Source organism: Achroia grisella, unplaced genomic scaffold (assembly GCF_030625045.1).
Source record: "Achroia grisella isolate CSIRO2021 unplaced genomic scaffold, CSIRO_AGI_Agris_v1 utg512, whole genome shotgun sequence".
Classification (NCBI taxonomy): domain Eukaryota; kingdom Metazoa; phylum Arthropoda; class Insecta; order Lepidoptera; family Pyralidae; genus Achroia; species Achroia grisella.
In genome coordinates, this window is record NW_026712906.1 from 3412098 (window position 1) to 3432820 (window position 20723).

At 33.4% G+C, this 20723-nt stretch overlaps 1 protein-coding gene across 1 annotated transcript in view; it reads left to right on the forward strand.

The window, feature by feature from the left end:
* Nucleotides 1-1018: 1018 nt before the first annotated feature.
* LOC131846774 (GATOR complex protein NPRL2) overlaps nucleotides 1019-20723 on the forward strand; it is a 61158-nt gene continuing 41453 nt past the window's right edge. Inside the window, exons 1-4 of the mRNA XM_059196168.1 lie at nucleotides 1019-1440; nucleotides 2605-2761; nucleotides 6225-6351; nucleotides 14944-15080. Coding sequence (XP_059052151.1) covers nucleotides 1241-1440; nucleotides 2605-2761; nucleotides 6225-6351; nucleotides 14944-15080 — 621 coding nt within the window. The 5' untranslated portion in view covers nucleotides 1019-1240. The remainder of the gene's footprint in view (nucleotides 1441-2604; nucleotides 2762-6224; nucleotides 6352-14943; nucleotides 15081-20723) is intronic.

Below are 20723 nucleotides of genomic sequence, written 5' to 3' on the forward strand. Positions count from 1 at the left end.
TTTTTTTTTCACTCTTACAATAGGAATTGACATTTGTGGTATAGTTTCGTATCAAAACATGTTTCTGCCAACCAAGATCGAAAAGAAAACCTTCACCATAAAAAAATCAGCTAAAACGACCCACACGCAACCTAGACGGTTTTGTTTTTCTTTATTTCCTTTACAATAGAAATTATGGTCAAAGATATATAGAGAGGTAGGTTAGGTTAGATTTTGTATTGCTACTCAGTAGTAATTATTGCTTCAGACTATTAGTATACTGAAAAGTAAGATGAGGTTAGGTCTATAGACAGGAGAATATGGAAATTGTGGTCACAGACCAATAAGGTACACAGAAACGTGGGTTAGGTTAGGTTTCGTATTATGATCTCTGCATCAGAAACTGTGAACCGAAATTGATGTAGTATACAGAAAGGTAGGTAATGTGAGGTTTTGTAATGTGGCCAATGCAATAAAAATTAAAGCCACAGGTCGAAATGGTATACAGAAAGGTAGGTTAAGTTAGGTTTTGTATTGCGACTCTTACAGTAGAAATTATGGCCTCAGACTAATATAGTATACAGAAAGGTAGGTTAGGTTAGGTTTTGTATTGTGACCATTACAATACAAAGTTTCGCCACAGGTTCACTGTTACAATAGGAAGTCACCTAATCGTATCAAAACAGACAACTCTACTTGCCAACCAAGTCTATTCGAAAAGAAAACCGTCTTCACAAAAAAAAATCAACGACAACGCCTCGCGGGCCTCTTGAGGCCCGCGCACACACGCACCCTCTAGTCTATAAAATAAAACTACCAATAATGACTTATCACTATAATTTCAACGCTATTATTTTTTGGTTCGGTTTCTCTCGTCTCATAGAAAGGCAATAGGAGGCTCAGCTCATACGGTGAATATCTACACTATTGACTGATAGACTGATCCTGATGTCACACATAAACGTCAGTCGAGGACAAATTCAACATAAGTTTGTCAGAATTGGATAAACAAAGGCAGTAAGAAAGACTGGCAGTCAGTGAGTGAACCAGTCGCCAGTCAGTTTATATTACTGTGTTAATATTTACGTTAAATTTGTTAAGTTCTGTTACACCTATTAAATATTTGCGATATATTAATCGTGTGAATAAGTGTGTGTTTCCAAATTCTAATGTTAGGGTGACATGTTGTAAATATATCCTATTAAACTTAATGTGATTGTGATAAGGTATCATTTGAGAAAATATAGTACAGTTGTTTACGATGGATGCAAACTCTAAATATTACGAGGGCTGCGGCCAAGAGGGACCTATTCGTTGTATATTTCTGTGTGAATTCCATCCTACAGCTGGTCCAAAAATAACCTGTCAAGTGCCAGAAAATTATATATCCAAAGACATATTCGATACTGTTAGTCACTACATTATACCGAAAGTTCAACTTCAGAGATGCACTTTGACTGTGTGAGTTCCAATATTAAATATTTAATAATATATCAATATTTATATAATAGTAAGTACCTACCTACCTATATTTATCCATGGCCTCTGGTGTGGTAATGTGGCAATAAAATATATTTTTTATTAGGTATGTTTAAATAGGTATTAATTGTTAATTAAATTCAAATAGTAAGGTGAATAGTGTAGGAATATATTAATACAATCTATTGTGAATATTTTAACTTACTAGAAATGAATTATTACTATAAAATATTATGATTTTTTGTTATCAATATATTGTTTTACAATTCAACAGTTTATCTAATCTTTTGTACTAAATATAGTTTTATTTTAATTATGTGGGTAGGGAGGTGAAACCAGATATTGGCTTAATATGAATTTGTGTGTTGAATTGTGTTGAATGAGATTTGTAATAATATGTATTTCCATATTTTTGCACATTCAATTAAGTTTGTTTTTATAAACTTTTACCCACTTATTCTTTATGCTAACCCTCTAAAAAATATAATTAACATAATCAGATGTTTTGTCTTTTGTATATATGCATTTTTTAATTTGAGAAAATGTGGCAAAAATCTGCAATACATTTATTGCAGTGTCTCATGAAATCACATTCTTCATAAGAAATATAAATTAATGTAGTAATAGATATTTTTGGTCTCATGAAATTTTAGTTGGTCACCTATTTCCAATATCAATACTTATATTTATTTATCTACCATGCCAGTACTCTTACAATGTAAGCAGAGACAAATCATCATCATTAATATAATATTCTAAGCACATACACTGATTGTCTATGGTAAATATTCTTAGACTACCACAAGGAATGATTCTAAACCAGATGCAATTATCCATCTTCATACTAGATTGCTTATGGGATAGACAGTGAGAAAGAACTGCCTTTATGTCCTACACAACCCTTGCTTCATCATGTATTTTCCATCATTCATTTGTTTATTAAATATTTTATATTCAAGTTATATTCTTAGCTTAAATATGACTTTGTTAATCACTAAAAACACATAAACTAAAGAGATTCAAGCTATTTCAAGCTTGAAACTTTTTAGTTTATGTGCATGCAAAGCTTTCTACTTTTCAAGCTATATCCTAATTCTTTGTTAATCATAAAAAGTTTATGTAACTGATTTTTTAATTTTTTTCTAGCACACTACTTGGGTCCAAAATCCTTGGTTTTCCAGTAAAAATTGATAATAAGAAGTATGCTCGCAATGCATTTTACTTCAACCTATGCTTTGTGTGTGATGCATGGGCCCGGACGGTACATCTGGAGCCACTGGTGAAGAAACTCACTGAATATCTTGTAAGTATATATGTATTACTATATAGATTACAAATAGTTTTTTTAGTGGATGCTAATGGAATTATGCACCCCCCTGCGCTCACATTTTACGCTGGTCGGGCACCAGTGGAAGATGATACGACGAGCATGAAGTCAGGTCAGTTGGCCCGTCGTGACAACTGACAAGTTCACCAAGAATTTATCACGGTGATTTAAAGGGGGAAAATGGCTTGACATGGTACATTGCTAGCAATGGGGTCACCAAATACACTTTACTAACAATCACTGTTGCCCCCGATTACAAATAGATTAAAAAGTTACCTGCATGGATACCTGTCTCACATATTTAAGTCGCCAAACAACTTGCTATATAATCGCTGGGCAGATTAGGCAGTACAATTACAGGGTAAGAATCAGTATCTTAGTCGTCTGGTATGACAACGCATGAGTGGTATCAAGGGTGTCACATACTCGCGTGATATTTTAGTATTGTTTTTGTTTAGTGTAGGCAACGGTTACCGATTACAATCAAACGGCCCACTTATTTACCATTCCAATTACATCATAAAAAAGTACATAACTACATGTACTTACCCCGCGGTTACACCCGCCGTTTAATCTACAACGAATAGCCGCCATACGCTATTCGTTCTATCGTCATTCGTAGACCACATAGGCCGAATGAATATGAACAATCATTCTTCAGTTTGAAACAAATTGGACGACGAAATAAGAAAATTCGTTCAAAAATTATCCCGAGGGACGTCAACCGTCTCCACGATCCCATATATCTCTGAAGCAAAATTTTCCAAAATCGATTCAGCGATTTAGGAAACCAAAGTTTCAAAGAAACAAAATCACTTTCATATTTATAATGTTACTTAGGATTGTGAGATTAATTTAATATTCATGTTAAATATTTTAACTGACTTAAGAATTGCAAATTCTCTGCTGAATTAAGTACAAGTCATCGTATATCTATTATAATACATATATATTATCTGCCAATTGGATACACGAATTGTCTTCACAATTTAGTAGGTATCATTAAACCTGTTTCCCCTGTAGATAAATTTGTAAACAACACTTTAATAATGAGTCATTATTGAATTAGGTGATTTGTACGTACTGTCTCTAAAGTATTTTGTATGTGTGTGTGTGTGTAACAAGGTGCTTACTACTTAGTTAAATCATCAAAATATTTAGATAGTTAACACAAAGCGTGATCGTTTTATCCTATATACCAAAACATGTAGAATTCAATGTTTTCAAAAGACCAACAGAAAAGTCGAAACTGCTAAATAACTGAACGTGTCAGATTTGTCTCTAATATGTAAATTATTTCATTTATATTTTACATTATATTAGACATAAAAATTTGAGTTTTATTTATATTATATATTCCAAATGTAAATGGTAAAGCAATGACTTCTTGATTGAAAGTTTGAGTGAAATTTATATCGTCAAAGCATATTCGTAATCAATATAAGTCGTAACCACTTCAGACAGTTTATAACTTGATTATATCTAACTAAATAGATAATACGGTGATTTTCGTATCACCGTCATCTATAATATAAAATTTCTAGTTTTTGATCAGCCATCAACAATGCGAATCAAACTTCTAACTCTAATTCATTATGATCAATAACAAATATTGGCTGAAAATAATAATAAAATAAAGACAATATTATATCTCTAATTTTTTTATAATTTTATATGTTACCAAAATTTATGACTTTTTTTCGAAATGAACAGCAAATGAATTTCGTATTCAGATTTCTGGTCATCGAAGACAAAGTTTAAATATTTTATATTTCGATTTAAAATTAAATGAAACATGTTTCTAAATGGTGGATAATATGTAGTAGGTATAAATATTAAATAATTTATGTAATAGTTTTAAAATTTTTAAAGCGAAAAATGTATTCTCAGCCTTGTCGCCTGCGGAGGATGTTTACAGAGGTGCCACTGTTAAATGGCAAACTGATTGTTCGCGTTGCCCCAAACTATAACAGGTGTTGCGAATTTACGATCAATTTCCATCCTTATGCATAATGGATTAGAGTTCATTGATCTGTAGCCTGTAGTAATAAATAAAACTGTTGCTGTCAGGTGATCAGAATAGCAACTGTTTGTTTTGCCTTTTCACCTGGAATACAACAGGACTGGTTACAGGAAAATCTCATTTTAATTATAGCCAGTTTTAATCAGATTTTACAGAAGTCTTTTTTAATCGAAAGTTATTATGCGTATTTGTAACGCGTTAACTTATACAATAGTCACTAATAGATTTTTTAAAAATACGATAAACTGTTTGATTATTTTTCTTAAAATTAAGTTTTTTGGTTGAATTATATATATTATTTATTGCACTTTGAAACACAGTAACTATTTTAATTGTAGAAAATGTGATCAAAAGTGCACGTATCTCTAAAAGATATCTCTACCAGTCAACCCGACACAGCGTGGCTTGGCTAGTAGTGAGAGGGTAACATTAGACAGCGTGGCATAGCTAATAATAATGGGTAACACTAGTGCAACTAACAATTGGACGTCTAGATGTCAAATTTTATAATTTCTATGGGTAATATCTCATCGTCATGGAATAATCTTTTTAATTATTACAAATAAATACAACAAAATACTATCAACCCTAAATACTATTAATAGAGAGGAAAGCAAAGCGCGGAGCACTGATAGAGATCAGATTTGCACTCTTTGTAACGATACTCCTCCGAAAGGGCTTTACCGATAGGAACCAACATTTCATGGAAGTTTAACCGTCGCTACTCCATCGTTTACCACTCAAAAATCCGATCGGTCAAGGTTGAGTTTTTAAGAATAAACGCGCTCCGCTCAACATGTAACCTAGTGTATAAACAACACACCGGTGATAAACAGTTATTTATGTAATCTTTCAATATATCCTTGTAATGTAAAAACAATGTAATTAAATCATTTAAATTATTAACCGGGTCTTAACACGAATAATTTTATGGCAAATAAAGGTATACCTCTCGACGTTTCGGCTAGGTTGCACTAGCTGTGGTCACGAGCTGACCATATTGCCATAAAATTATTCGTGTTAAGACCCGGTTAATAATTTAAATAATGTATATTAAACACGAAAGTTTAAAGTTAGCTAATGTAATTAAATCATTTATATGTACGCGTAATTGCAGAAGACAGTGAAACCTGCTATTTATTTTTTAAGACTTTTGATATTTGTGTATTTCCCAAATAAAAAAATTATTGTAGCTGTTCCCGCGGTTTTACTCACGTTATATTACACTAAAAAATATAGCCTATGTGTTATTCTAATGCATAAGCTATATTACTGTAAAGTTTCAACAAAATCCGTTCAGTAGTTTTTGCGTGAAAGAGTAACAAATATCCATACGAATTAATAAGATTGATTAAAATTGAAGAAGGTTATAAATCCGCTTTCAAACAAGTGACGTACTGCCTCTTCTGTATGTAGCTGTCAATGGAACTGGAGACGGAGTGGCTGTCCAAGCAGTCCACATCCGGCGACGCGAAGCAGCTTACTACCCTCATGAAGCAGGTCATGCAAGACATCAACAGCAGACGGATGTGCACTCTTACAGGTAACGAAATCATTTACTGATATATTTATATATTTTTTTTAATATTATTATTGTAATCATTAGCTGTGCCCGCGGTTTCACCCGCGTCAAATTTGTAGCCTATATGTTGTTCTGATATATGCTATATTACTGTAAAGTTTCATCAAAATCCGTTTAGTAGTTTTTGCGTGAAAGAGTAAAAAACATCCATCCATACTTATATACCGTAAATGCGAAAGTTTGTTATTTAGGGTAAGCGTTGTTCCGACTGTTATTGAGTCTACACTCATTGCGACACGTATTTCGGCTCTGAACGAGGCATCGTCAGGCATTGATAGAGTTCTGATATAGCTAGGAAGCTTCCTACTAAGCTTAGTATTGCCTGTTCGGCGATTCAAACTGCGCTGAACAAGTTCGCCAGTAGGAATGGTCATTTCCGCACTGAATATTTGTGGTCTCACACATGCTAATGGTAGTGGAATTAAATAAAATTAGATAAATGAAATAAGTAATGAAATGGACTTCCGTAAAATAACGCCTAATTTGGTAAAATGAACCTTATACTTTAGATAAGTCAGGGCCACCGTTAATTCGGAGTATACTAAAAGTATACCGCAAAGGAGCGACAATAAACCCCAGTTGATATTGTTTTGAAGAAATAGAAATAATCATTATTCTATTTGAATAATGATTATTTCTATTTCTTAATATGAATTATTTTGTATAGTCAAGATATTGTACATATTTGTCATAATTAAATCCGATTATTATAATACCAGATTTATTCTCATTTAGATATCGCACTGCGCGACTAGGGTTGTCACGTCTGTTTAAAGTAAGTTGCAAAAATATGTATAGTAATTTTGGAAAGTTAGACAAAAAATAGTACAAATTTATTTTTCTTTGTTAATATTATATATTATTTGTTTCATTATTTAATTTTCCATGTACAATTGTTATTATTCTTCTCTGTAGCCAAAGTTCTATTATTTTTTTACTAATTATAGAAATACAAATTACTTTTCGTAAAAGCACAATCTTTGTTAAACGCACAAATTAATTTCGAAAATATACTATTGTTCGTATTAAAATGTTTTTTTAGTACAATTTACCGAACTATTAATACGAAAATGGACCTGTATGTCTATTTGTTACCTTTTCACGTCTAAACGGCTAAACTATGAAGACAGACATAGATAATATAGATCCAAGATAGCCTATCTTTCATATCAAAAATGCAGACGAAGTCACGGCTATCACCAATATACTTCCTGTTGAATACAAATATTGTATCTATATGCTTGCCTAATATATAATCTATACATGTAAATAAAATTGGAGTGTCTGTTTGTAATATTGAAATAACCGTTTTTTACTACATGCATATAAATATAAATACGGTACATTTACCAAAATATTTTTTTTTACAAATTTTGTCTATCTGTCTGTTTGTTCCGGCTAATCTCTGTAATGGCTGGACTGATTTTGACGGGATTTTTTTGGCAGGTAGCTGATCTAATAAGTTACTCAACTTAGGCTACTTTTATTTTAAAAAAATAAAGTTAAATTCCACGCGAACGAAGTCGCGGGAGCAAGTAGTATATTATACTGTTAGTGGAAACCCTACTCATGACATTGGATGATGCGAAACATGCAAAGTTAATTCTGCTAATAAAAATAACGTATCGAATATCGTTCTATCATACGCAGATAATAATTAAATTACTAGTCTTGCGATAATTAGAACGTGGGTGCGTACTTATCTACTCGTAAGAGGGGTCTCACATTATCAAGTTCTGACCCGACGGCTCGTGTCGACGACGCCGTTTGATTGGCGGAATTCCACACAGGGCGGTCTGTACCAACCAATGTGCTAATCGTCCGTACAGGCTCGTGGCTGAATTTTATAGTGTGAGCCCCCTCTAACTCAGTAGCGTGTTTGCTCTTCATGAAGATATGCTAATATAGTAAATCTGAAGAGTTTCACACTTGAATATAAATATTGTTGTTTTACCTCAGTAGACTTTACAAAGTCGTCTGCGTGAATACATATGTCTGGAGGGAAGAGGTTTGTTAGTAATGTGGACTGTTCATGTAAGGTTGACCTCTACGCGGTTCCCCCTAGATATCACCATCGTTGATAATTTCCCAGTTTGTTACGATGGACTAACTGACCTGAAATTTTCTTCACACTCATCTTATTTACCACTGATGCCCTGCCAGCGTAAACCATTAGCGCAGATGGGTGCATCATTCCATTATCATCCATTTAAAAAAACAGTCCCGCCTATTTCAGCTGTCAAACAGCTAGTTTAATAAGCTGTATTTCGGTTGAAGTGGCAATAAAATGGGTAAAGAAACACCGTAGTCCTTTGGAATGGCAACACATATTGACGTGATGCTGTTCATGTATACAGGTGGCAGTTATCACAACTATAGCCAAGAGATTATTTGATACTAGTTGATAAAAAAATGTTAGCAACATATCGGAAACAAAGTTGATGCAAATAGTTTGAGCTGCACAACTAGAAAAATCATATTTCAGTAATTGAGGAAGGTCAAGTTGTTTAACATCAAGCTACAGCCCTTGAGGACAGAGATAAAAGTAAAAAAGCGAGTTCGCGCGTACGATGCGCTGTGTTAGAATAGTCTAGTAATAGTAGAATTAGAAGTCAAAGGCGACTATAATTTCATTCAAATTACATGCTACGTCCAAGATCACAGATAATAATAAAAAAAAACGAAAGTCGTATCGATCCATCTAACCATTTTCGTTCGTCTCACGTGAATGATTATCATTGCCTGTTATAGAGAAAGCGTAATAGACGCGCAATTGAATTCGATCACATCGAACGCGTCCAACATTTAACGACTCTTATCGAATTTTCGAGAATTTTCGAAAATCCTACTCGGCTTCTCGACACCTATACTCATTTACATATTTAATTTTTATTGCACTATTAAAAATATATGTACAAGTAGTTGTGCCCGTGACTTCGTCCGAATGGAATAGACGTCGTCGTCGTTCAAGAAAAAGATAAAAAGAGATAAATGGACTGTATGAAAGATGATATTACATTACAAGAAAGAGAGTACATAACGTAATGACTGCGAACAGGCATGAATGAAAAACATAATACGCCGACCCCAAATGAATGCGATTAGGAGAAGCAGATGATGATGGGCTAACTGAGCTGATCTCATGCACATCTTATCCTCCACTGATGCCTCGCCATCGTATATCGTTTGCGCATGGGGGTTTATTTATTATCACTAATTAAAAACAAATACATTTTAATTAATACTTGTTTACAACTATTATATGTCAGACAGAAGCTAATGACATTCCATTCTCTATGCCTACGTAAGTAATCTGTGTACGTAACAAAAACCTCTTCTATATTTTGAATTTGGAATACGTAGCATTCATTTGTTTTTATGAATAAATAATTATTACAGAATTATAAAAATACAATCATGGGTTATTATTTATCTCCACAATTTAAAACTATGATTTGTACGTTGTTTTTGGTGCAGTGCAATATGACAATTTATGTTATAGTTCATTGTTTTCTCAAATTTTCAAAATTATATTTGATTGTGTCTATGACACCGGCGCCAATTTTTTTTGTATGTATACGTATCTTTGATAGTAATTTATTCATAAAAACAAAATAATGCTGCGCATTCCAAATTCATAATATAAATAGTTTTTTTTTATTTTTCTGGCTACGGCGATATGTTATAAAGAGATTTTATGTCATGTTCAATTGGGCGAAGATAAATAGCTAGAATTATGTAGTATTATATAATTTTAATAATATCATAAGTCTGCATATTTGTTTTGAAAAAAGTATGTCATCAAGTAAGGTCAGTAACCCCTTATCTACGCGGTTGTTTACCATATAACGAGCAATTTGGTCCACATCAAGAAATAAATGAAACATGCCTACCACAGATAAGAAATATATAATTATGTTATAATTTGTATTGTGGTTCGTCGTTGCTACGCTATAATTACACGATTATATGGAATGGTAGCTGAGCCGTTGTAGACTTTACTGTGTAGGATGTAAGAATTGAATTGAAAGCAATGTGTAACTTGTTTATTGAACAATACAGTTCATATTGGTTGTGATTAACATTCACTCGTACAAAAACAAGAATAATATGTAAAATGTTGATATTGTAGATACAGGTGTTGTCTATGTCATCTATATTTGTTTAATTTAATTTTATCAACCGATTTGTGAAGGAGGAGGTTCTTACTTCAAATATATTTTTGATCGTACACCATAATTCCAATTTTTTAAATGTACAGTAATAGAATAGTGCACTCGCCTGCACTAACTGCATACGGCATCTTTCTTCTTTACTATAGCCATCTGCCTCACATTTTCCCCCATTTTGCAAGATAATTTTCATTGCGTCGGTTCCTATTGGTTGTAGCGTGATGTTATATAGCCTAAAATATTCCCAAATAAGTGGGCTATGTAACTTTAAAATATTTTTTTATATTCGGATCAGTATCTAGAGATTACGCCCTACAACCTCACTTTATCTCTTTATAATATTGACGTTTATAAATAGAGTACCTATGCAACTTGATCTACATCACATATTCCCGATTTTTGCAACATTTTTCGATGCAGCTTCGCTCTTATTGGTGATAGGGCGACGCTATACGGTTTGATTGTTTTAGTAATGACTAAAATAATTTAAAAAATCGGATCAGTAACTCAAAAGTATAAACAGTTAGAAACGGCGAGCTCCATATTTATAGTGGATCGGAATTTGATTCCATAGTATACCGGCAGATCATCAAGTTCCAAATCATATCACGTACACACTATTATCTGTTTTAAGTAAAAAAAAAGCCTAAATATTTTCGTTAAAATCCGTGAAATATGTTCTGCAATCCGATAGGCCGCTTAATATCAGCTGACCTTGTACCAATTTACATACAAATCGACTCGTTAAATACAGGCGTGATGACTTCCTGCTATGATTACATTCGGAGTGTTCAAGGTACAACACTAGCACCAAATCTCCGTAATATCCCTCAGCGGAACATTAAAATTAATAGTGTAAAAGTTCAGTATCGAGGTGCAGTTAAGACTTGTACGGTGCCCTCAGACTAAAGGCGTATCTGTCAGGTGGGAGTTGGTCTTCAGCCGCTCCATAAGTCCCTAAGGGATTGGGGTGCCATCTACACTGGCCTCCTATAGTCCGGTGAAACTGTAAAGGCCTGCTGCGACCAACAGCATTAGAGCAGTACGAAAAAAAGTTAACGCTTCATGTACCTCGCCATAAAAAACGTGCTAGTGTGAAAATATTCTAAAATTCTAAAATAACTGAATAAACACTGAATGAAAAAAATATATCCACAGGATAAGGCAACTAATATCAACGTTTCACACTAGTCAGATTTTTTTTTATACATTTTTGTTTAAAATTTCACGTAACCGAAAAAACACGATTTCCACCAAAAAGGATCTATCTTTAGCTAGTTCGCATAAACAATCCAAGACAGTATAAAAAATTGAAAAACGTGTAAGGTAAACAGATTCACTCTCGCATTTGTAATTAGTTTCAATTTATATTGGTAGTTTCCTATACAGTTAAAATTTCTTATATACGAATGTATATTTAAGTAATTTTCACCAGAAGCATTTCCCATGAAATATATATCTATATGACGAAAATAATATAATATTAAAATTAAGAAAATTGTGCAAATTCACACATTTATGACTCAAAAAATAAGTAAAATATTCCAATCGTACACAAGGCATGCGATCTTTTATAAACGATTCTTGTGATAAACATTAAATATTGCTATAAATAAGTAGCCTTTGATAACACGACGCGTCCAGTTATCTGAGATAAGAATTTTCTGTTTGGTGTTATGGCTTACTTATTTTTGCACTCCCCAATAATTTATTTTCTTTTCCCTGTGGGAATGAGTGTGTGTGCTTGTATGTGCACGTGTGAGTGTGTTGTATGTGTGCGCGCACATATGTATATGTGGGTGTTTGTAAATGTGTGCGTGTGTGTGAGTATATGCATGTGCAAAACCTTACGTTTGTTGTTGATGATAAAATACTGCTGCCGCTTGTATAAATGGTATATATGCTGCCGGGATACCAGCGGAAGTTTGATATAATGAGAATAAAGTGAGATAAATAGACTCTAAATTAATTTCAATATAGATTAAATTAAAATAAATAATCCTACATCATAATTTGAGTTAAAATGTTCTATATCAGATGAATTTATTCTAATTGTATGAGGATTTCAATTCAATTAAAATAATTAATCCGATTCATTATTTCAATTCAAATTTTCTAATTACCAAATACAGCCCATCGTAGGTTGGTTTAGAATATTTGGGCCGAACCAGTATAAAATAAATATTTGCCTATTATAAAATAAATGTAGAGTAGATACAAGAGTTCTTTAGGAAGTAGTGGGACTTAACACAAAATTTAGGAACTTGTCGCGTCCCATTAAATCAAATCAAATCCAAAATATGAGTTGTCATTGTAAAATATAATGTCCAATTTTGTTTTTCCTCACCATCATTTGAAGCATTAAGCAAAATTTGCATTATTCATAATCAAAAACATCAATCAATTTACCGTCAGATCAATTATAAACACATACCTACATACATTATCACATTATTAGGGACTTAAAAAATGATGAAACATTTGTGGAGTAACCAATTATTTTGTTTATTTATCAATTGTTTGTTTTTGTTTGTTTGTAACACTTTATTGTACAGTAAATACATTTAAATTAACTAAAGATACAACGATCTTAAAAAAAAATAAGTTGTACAATAGCGGACTTATCCCAAATGAGGGATTTCTTCCAGTCAACCTTTGAATGACTGAAAGGAATTGTGGAGTGGTGAAAATATATATATATATATATGTATACATGACAATAACAACAAAGGAAAAAGAAGCAAACGTATAACTAACAAATATATAACTAATAATTATTATTATTAATTATCCTCGTGAAAGCTCGTTTAGGTATCTTTACATAGTATAAAATGAAGTCGCTTTCGTTGCCTGTTGCTTATATCTATGAAACTACGCAACGGATTTGAATGCAGTTTTAGCAATAGATAGAGTGATTCAAGAGGACGGTTTATGTGTATAAGACACATGGCTCGGGGCGGATAGCTAGTTTTATTATAAATTCGTATCACCAACAGGTTTTCTTTTAATAAAGAGGTTATTCAATAAAATGATGTTTTAATAAACATGTATAGTGATAACACGCGATAACCCGACCAGACTGGTATATCACAAAAACATCTGTACGGCTGTACGATTACACGTTATCTTGTTTTGTGTCTGACTCTATAAATTTCAGATTAGCTCATATTATATAAAGCTGTTTACTTATGTCAGTGATTAGAATGTTTTGTTTATGCTGAACTTATCCTTTATTCTTTATTGTACACATACAGGAAAAAAATCAGTAATAAGGTAAATGTAATGTACAAGAGCGAGATTATGCCTAAAAAGAGATGTCTTCCAGGAAACCTAAAAAATGTTATAGGATAATGTCCTCACCAGATCAGCCATACATACGTGGACGAGAGAAAAAAAATATTGTCGTATATCTATATATACGACAATATTTTTTCTAATCATTCTTATTGTGTTCTTATTACTATTAATAAGAACACAGTAAGAATGATTAGACGTACACAAATATATGAGTATATAGACATCCAAATATACTTACTTAATTGGAATGAAGTTCATAGCATACCATGGATTCGCCGTGCGGGTGCCGAGTCCATCCTGTGGCAGAGAGGGAAACTCCGAGCAGTTTCCGGGATTAGTTTAGGTTTAATATACCACTTTGCCGACGTGCATCAACACTCACATTCACCGCTCGTATTTCTATCCCTACCCAGCCAAATCTAGTAGGAGCCTGCTAGAGCAGCTTTAGATACACGATTTAGTATGGAACTTACTGCAGTTCTAAACAGGTCAAGATCTTTTAGAAAATTTTATAGACATTTCGGTAGTACACCTCTACCAATATTATACAGGGTTTGTCATAATAAGTATATGAAGCAAAATTCCACGTAGAAAGGTATTGATGATATATGATGATAGTGATACTTAATGCCTTTTTCCATAAAAAAAATGAAATCTAGAAAATACTATTAAATTAATCACGTGACCGTGCAGTTTTTATTTTGTACGTTGATGATGGAATTACGAAACGTATTTTAATGCAACTTTCAGAAATAGATAGAACTATTCAAGAGGATGGTTTATATGTATAATACATGCATATTATAGTACAGTAAACAGAGAAATTCAAAGATTTGCAACACACTCGTGAAATAAAAATTATACTTTGATTCGTAGGAATATTATCAATTTTAAGAAACTTTGAATAAACACATTTTATTTTACCGATTGTGATGATTCTTTTTTTATTCCAATGCAACCAGCGTTACTCGTGTGTTCTCATATTTTAATCAAGATGTTACCAATAGTTTTAGTGTTTTATTTTAAGTTTTCTCGAGTTCTGATCACGGTGTTAGAGTATATTTTCTGTTTTGTTTATCCACAGTGGGCACTACGACCACTCACCTAACCGTGGTGCGGGTTAACACGGACCCCACTCCGGTGAAGGACCACCAGGTGCCGGTGTTCCTGTACAGCAGGCAGTCGTTTGTAGCCGACCAATGGGATCTCACCACCAATCAAGTAAGTAGAATAGAATTTCTAAACTCTTTTACACAGCACCTGACACTAGTATTGCTATACTTATTAGGTCAACTCAACACCGTGTTATTGTAATCGAATTGTTTTTTAAACAAATAAACATTTAATTTTTACGTAATGTTCTTCTTCTTATTTATGAAAACAAAATGACGTTGTTAGTCTCGCTAAAACTTGACGACTCAAACGATTTAGCTAATTTTGATTTTGAAATATTTGTAAAACTCCAAGAAAGGTTTTATAGTGAGAAAATATGAAGAAACTGCATGGAACGTTGTAAAAAGATCAATTTTATTTTGCCATACAAACTGTTCGTAGCTGTCATACAAATATTGAACGTTATTAGTGAAGTTACTCAAAACTATAGCTTCATTCAGTTTCACACATAAAAACACTTTTTACTATAAAATAGTATTTGATTTCCATGACATCAGCAGATAGTTCCTTTGCCCTCTCACTAACAAACAATAAAACAAACTATGGTAGAAAATACATAGTAAACATACAGTTTAACACAAAGAATTTGATAGAAGGGAACACTAAAACTTTGATTGTGATATCTGCTATCTGTTAACACAATTAGTAGGTTTGCTAGATTAAACTAAGTTCATGCCTACGGTTACTACGTCTCTATTTCTTGTAAAATAGCGAAATGTGGTGGTATTTTGAATATCTGTAAATGCTGTTGTGTCTATCTGCCTGTCAGTCTGTCCGTTTGTTTGTTACTATTTCACAACTAAAAGACTGCACGGATATTAATTAATTTCTGGCATGACCTTTGATTATATAAGAAAAATATACGTATACAAAACTTGGATTTTACGCAAGTGACGAAAATATCCTATATAAATAATTATTTTTTTAATTTGATTACATTATTAGGACGGGCATATGATCTTTTACATCTAAAAAAAAAGTAAAGTCGTGGGTAGAGAACCTAGGAAATAAATTTAGTTACTGTTCTGATCTGATGAATTGCGACTCTGATGTGGCAATGGGCGGGGCACATAGCTCGTAGGACAGATGGCCGTTTGGGCAGTAAAGTCCTCGAGTGGCGACCACGGACCGGAAGACGCAGCATGGGAAGGCCTCCAGCAAGGTGGACCGATGATCTGGTCAAGATCGCTGGAAGGCATTGGATGCGAGCAGCGCAGGACCGATCGTCGTGGAGATCTTTGGGGGAGGCCTATGTCCAGCAGTGGACGTCTTCCGGGCTGCGATGATGATGATGATGATGACTGTTCTGAACATAATATTTGTTACAATTAATTACATTTAAATTAATTAATGTATGTTTTATTTTATATGACCACACACACGTTGTTTTATTATATAGCAACATTGTTATAGTCGATTTCCGTTTTCCGTTTCCTTAAAACGTGTTTTGCATACACTTCAGTTATTCAATAATTTCATCTTCAACTAGTATTAATACCAAAAATATACGACTAAAATTACTACTAGCTGCTATGTTATGGTAATAAATTATATTCTGTTCAAGATAACGTATTCTTACATACTAGTATTGTAAATATTACGTACGTTTTATGAAAACAAAATAATTATTCATTATCTAGACAGCGACCTGTCGGCGAAAGGTTTGTGTCTATATTCCTGACTATAACTCTACTAAAATTATACTACAGAATATAAATAATCTTTAATCAAATAAACTTAACGTTAGCACTTTTGAATAGTCAATTTATATTTGTGCTGGCACATTCAGAAGGATGCAGCCATGCAAAATGGTAAAGAACCAGACTAGACTGTACTACACTTCACTGTCGAATATTTTTAAATGCTAAATTATCATTGTTAATATATTATTTTGCCGCCATTACCAGCTCAACAAATAATTATATTTTACTAATTGTACAGTATTTTGAATAGACTTTTTACCGTAGTAATGCAATATAACGTCAAATTACAAAAGTTGTCTGTATACCTGTCTTACCAGAGCACCATTGTCAGCAATTACCATATCTCCAAGCGGTCGCCTCTGGAAACCAGCGTGATTAATTAGTGAATTTGTCAGAATGGGCTTACTGGTCTGACGTAAGCGCATATTGTCATCCTTCACTGGTGCCCCGCCAGCGTATACTGTTAGCGAAGGCGGCTATTTCATTATCGCCGCCAAATATTTTTGATTTTATAATTTGCTTTGTAGATTGTTTTGGATGTAGTCTGAGTTAAGGCATCAAAGTCAACATGCGAGGCGTGATATCTTTGTCCTCAGGAATATAATTCAATTTCATGTATTAATTGTCACGTACATTATATACGTTTCTAAATCTTCCAATACAAAGAAGGGTGGATACATGAACCCCGTTCCAGTGTTGTAGTAGTTATTGTGTAACTATTTACGAGATCGGTAACATATCATAATAGGTCTAACTTAGTTACATTTATAACTAGCTGTTCCCGCGACTTCGTCCGCGTGGAATTTGACTTATTTTTTCTGAAATAAAAGTAGCCTAAGTTACTCTTTATTACATTATCTACCTGCCAAAAAAATCCCGTCAAAATCGGTCCAGTCATTTCAGAAATTAGGGGGAACAAACAGATAGACAGACAGACAAAAATGGGAAAAAAGGTTATTTTGGTGTATGTACTGTATATATATTCATATGCATGTTGTAATAAATGGTTATTTCAATATTACAAACAGACACTCCAATTTTATTTATATGAATAGATGTATAGATAATAATGTCAATTTAATAGTACTAAACAAAGTAATGTCAAAACAGTGTTACTTAAGTATATAAATAACATGATCACATGATAACGTGATGTCCATAGTGTTGTGCATGTACATATATAAGTACTTTTCATCAGATGGACTATTAGGTTATTTTTTATTCTAATTTTATAAAAAAAAAATCTCGGACATACAGAAGAACTCGGGGGTCTAAACTAGTCGTATTTGTAAATGGACTATAAATATATGACCTGCTTAGTGATATACTGCCGAACAAAGCTCCCTATTGTATCATCGAGATGTGAAAAATTGCTAACAATGTCATTTGGACACGAGGATTTTCATGTAAATTAGGATGCTCGCTGAAAAGCATTATTGTGAATGATATTTTCTTTTGAACCGGATATATCCAGTTTAAACCAGTTGGGCCGTTTGTTGTTTAGTATTGTTGTTACCTAACATTGTTGCGTATGTATTATCTCTTAATAAATATTTATTAAACGTTCACAGGCTGTTCACGCGGGAGGAAGCTCCTCTGAAACCGCACTGTCCGAGACCACTTAGGTTCTAGCGTGTGGGGATAAATTCCCTGTCGATGGCAAGCGATGCCATGGTAACAGGTAGCCGTAGGCATCATGTCGAACAATTCCTCAGAACACAGTCCGTTATATATTTGGTAGAACACGCAAAGCGAAGTGAAGTCTCGAAGTGATTAGAATTTATTATACACGTTTCACACGTAGACACTAGTTACATCTTACGGCTTTCGTTTTTTTATCGAACTATTGTAACGGTTACTCCAGTCAGCTTCGTACCACGGCTATTGCAACCTAGTAGAAACGTCAAGAGTGGTAAATACCTATATTTACCATAAAATTATTCGTGTGAAAACTCGTTACAATATTAATATTGTAACGAGCGAGAGTAATATTGAAGCTGGCCTCTACATCTTCGGACGAAAAAGGGGGCGAGTGTAGATGGGACTCTAAATCTGCAGAAAGACTTATTAGGAGTGAAGACTAACTCCTGCCTACTGGATACGATGGATGTTATGTCCATCATGCCCATCTTATTGTCCTCCAATAGTGTCTATTCGTCGTAAACGGTTATCGTTACTTGTGCACCACTCCATAATAATTAATTAGAAAAACCCTAATGAATATCCTTCATTCTGTTAAAATGCCATCTCGATCATCTGGATAAATGGCGGTCCTTCCCCGTGCTTTTTTCTATATTTTTTTTGCGACGCACAACCATATTGTGGAATCATCTTCCAGCAATGTATTTCCGAACCGATACGATATATTGAAACCTTCAAGAAAAGAGTTTATTTCTTCTTAAAAGGTCGGCAATGCACTTGCAACTTGGTGTTGTGGGTGCTCATGGGCGACGGTAATCACTTACCATCAGGTGAGTCACAAGCTCGTTTGGCCCCTATACTATAAAAAAGTCTGTAAAAAGTAGTTTTGAGATTACTAAATAAGAAAAACTGAATATACATATATATAGCATACCATATCCTGACATTGTCGAGGTCAACGACATCGAGTTCAAATGTTGTTGCTCTCACCCGGTTTTGTTCGTATTCTTTTTATTGTGTCTCCCTTTCTCTTTGTCGCGTGTGTAATATTGTATTTATATCCTGTTTTTCTTTGTATCTTTTTGTAAATAATTTTAATGTGTTTTTATCGCATTCTACATTTAATGTAAAAGTAAAAGTTATTTATTTATATAGACTATTTTTTGCTATTTAACGCGCCAATTTATCACTATCTATGCCGTCCAGTTTGAATGGCTATTTCAGTTAAAAATAACTAACAAGAAGTCACATGGTTTTTATTTAACATTTCATATAATATCAAATTTCATTAAGATCCGTTCAGCCGTTTAGTCGTAAAGAGGTAACAAACAGACAAACACTTTCGCATTTAATTAATGAAAGTCTACAATGTGTTTAAGCCTAGATGTATAGATTCGGAAGTTCTTGATATAATATATAATAGCATACATTAAACCGCTTATTATCGGATCGGCCGTATGCTGTTTGCCACCATCGTAGCATAAAAATTTAAGTAAACAAATTTCCCCATTAAGTAAAGCAGAAAAATTAATAATATTTTTTAAAGTTACTAAGTGATAATTATGTATAAGGGTTCATATATTTTATGACTATTTACGGGATCTATTTATGAACTTACTATGTTCTCTACTTCGGCGACATTTGTAAATAATTGTAAAATATTAGTTCAAAATGAACAATGTTAAGATATATGATAAAGGTGACTGCTTTAAGACGAGGTGGACGTATTTAAATGGTTCCTACGCTACATTAAATTACCAATACACCATAGTAGCGTGCGCTTGCGCAAAACAAAACTCATTTTTCATGCGGTAGGTCACGTCACGGCGCGCGGTTATAGCAACCAAGGCTGTCTCGCCGGCTTGGGTCAATAACAAATTGTTAATGACCCAGACCAACCCCGGTACAGATATTGTTATCATGCATAACAAAATCGTAAACATGCCGTGTCTGTACATTCTATATTCATTATTTACTAGCTGACACGCGCAACGTCGTCTGCATTTCATTTCGTCACCATTTGCAATATTTCTCATTGCAAATGGTGCTCCGCTCCTATTGGTCGTAGCGTAATGTTATACAGCTTAAAACCTTCTTCGACAAATGGACTATCCAACACAAAAATAATTTTTCAATTCGAACCAGTAGTTTTCGAGATTATTGCGTTCGAACAAACTCATCAGCTTTATACCGTTTGCACAGTAACATTCCATTATCGACCATTAAAAAAAACTATTTGAATGCGGTGTTCATTCATTGCAGCAAATTTGTTTGGTTAATTCCAAAAAATATAAATATTCATACTACACGTAAGGAGTCACGGGCACAACTAGTTAACAATATGTTT